Source organism: Cynoglossus semilaevis, unplaced genomic scaffold, assembly GCF_000523025.1.
Source record: "Cynoglossus semilaevis isolate Cse_v1.0 unplaced genomic scaffold, Cse_v1.0 scaffold1854, whole genome shotgun sequence".
NCBI lineage: Eukaryota > Metazoa > Chordata > Actinopteri > Pleuronectiformes > Cynoglossidae > Cynoglossus > Cynoglossus semilaevis.
The window spans coordinates 38,919-41,085 of NW_007585157.1; the positions used below are offsets into that span (position 1 = coordinate 38,919).

A 2,167-nucleotide genomic window follows, 5' to 3' on the forward strand; every position below is an offset into this window, starting at 1 on the left:
GAAGACCTAGGACACGCTGGAGCGACTACGTCGCTCGGCTGGCCTGGGAACGCCTTGGGGTCCCCCCAGAAGAGCTGGAGGAAGTGTCGAGGGAGGGGGAAGTCTGGGTGTCCCTGCTCAGACTGTTGCCCCCGCGACCCGGCCCCGGATAAGTGGTTCATGATGGATGGATGGATGGATGATTGATTAGTGTTGGATTTGGTCCTTGTCATTGATTACTTCCTTTTATTGATCAAAATGACCTAACAGAGAAAGTTCACCTTATCGTCTATTTTCCTCATTGTTCTTTGTGCAGGCGGCTATGTATAAAGCACTGTTTAGAATCCATTTGGCCCACTTGGGAGAATTCCTCTCTGTCGGTAATGTTAGATAAAACCATGGAGGCAGCCGTGTTGCCAGAAGTGTTGACATCAATCAGCTACTCGATTGGTCTAGCACGATCACGGGTCGAACCGTGCCACCGCTCACGCACCAAAATCCTTTTGCGCCCTCAAGACGCTAGTTTCTTATAAAATGCATCAATATAAAAACAGACAAACTTTTTGCTGTAAGTTTAACTTAAACTGGCAACCGGTCAGTTCTCTCATTTATTCAAAGGACGAGTTGAAAATAATCGATGGAAAAGACCCATACGAAGTCAACAAAGCTGAGTGGAAGCGGACAGACATTGAAATTTGGCCAGACAATGTATATCATACGGTATTTATTAACACCCAAATAATACAGTGTTAATGTAAAAACCACAGTGGCATGTACGGATGTCTTTTGTGAACATCATTAGAATAATAATTTACATTAAAAACCATGTTTTACTATTGATTAGATTATATTTTTTTCCAAAATCACATAAAATATGTATTTTTTTACTTTCTTCATTAAAATAAAAATAGTTTAATTTTACATGTACATAGAAAATACCGATAATGATATGGACTGTAGTCAGCTGAGGATTTACGTTTGCATTGTGTACATTTGTCATGCATGCACATGACATGTAAGTACATTTGGATATATTAAAATGTTATTGACATTGAACATATGTATTAAATAAAAGTATAATGTAATTCTCAGAAATAAAGTGTTCAGAACAGACTTTGTAATGCCATGCTTGAATCTGGGTTGAAATTAGCACGGTTAATACGTGAAAGCCATAGCATCCTTCTTTCTGTCAAAATATCCTTCGTCAGCTTCCCTCGGTGACAGATCGCTTTATGTCAAAAAACTTCATCTTGCGATCTCCATTTCCAGATTGGTTTGGACAACCCCACAAAACACAGGTATTTACCATTATTGGTGTTCTTTTGTGTATTTTATATCTACTGTATCCATACGCTGTGTTGCCACACAAGATGGATGACTACGGAACTATAGGTAGTAGAGTGACGTCACCGGGAAACTATCTAAAGGAGATACTGAGGATGCAGGGCTGGGGCTAAAATAAAGGCAAAGATAGCGGATAACTGGTTCAGCACAGTACACCCCTTTGGTCCAAAGACAGCTGATCGTCAAACTTAGGAGATGGACTCCTGAAGCTGAGTATGAACTGAGAGACTGCCTTGACACCACAGACTGGGATGTAGTACTGAGTCCAGATGATGACATCGAGGGAGCTACCCACTGCCTGACGGATTATTTCAATTTCTGTCTGGATGTGGTTGCCCCTGCAAAGACTGTACGGTGTTACCGTAATAACAAACCATGGGTAACACAGGAAGTCAAAGCTGTCCTCAATAGAAAGAAGGAAGCTTTCAGGAGGAACAGCAAGGAGGAGATGAGAGCAGAACAGAGGAAGGTGAAATGCTGCCTGAAGCATACTATTTACAGAAACTGCAACAGAATGACATCAGGGAGGTCTGGGATGGTGTGAGAACCATCACAGGCAATAAAGCTAAGACCAGCTCAGAGGATGGGGTAGTGGAGAAGGAAAACAGTTTAAACAACTTCTTCAATCCGTTCAATCATTCCATCCACACCCTCATTGCAGCCTCCTCCACTCCCTCTCTCAGTGGCCTACCACCCAAGCTCCACAACATCACACCTCCCTCCTTCCACTCTGCCGGTACCAACACCACCTTCAACCTGCCCACCTGCAACTCCTCTATTCCCATCCCCCAGCACCAACCCCCCATCCCCTCCTTCTCTTCTCTCCTCTCCTCTTCTCCTCCTC

The 2,167-nt window shown here is 43.2% G+C and overlaps 1 protein-coding gene across 1 annotated transcript in view; it reads right to left on the reverse strand.

The window, feature by feature from the left end:
* rasef (RAS and EF-hand domain containing) overlaps positions 1–2,108 on the reverse strand; it is a 38,741-nt gene extending 36,633 nt beyond the window's left edge. Inside the window, exon 1 of the mRNA XM_008337673.3 lies at positions 1,974–2,108. Coding sequence (XP_008335895.1) covers positions 1,974–2,108 — 135 coding nt within the window. The remainder of the gene's footprint in view (positions 1–1,973) is intronic.
* Between the last annotated feature and the right edge of the window lie 59 nt (positions 2,109–2,167).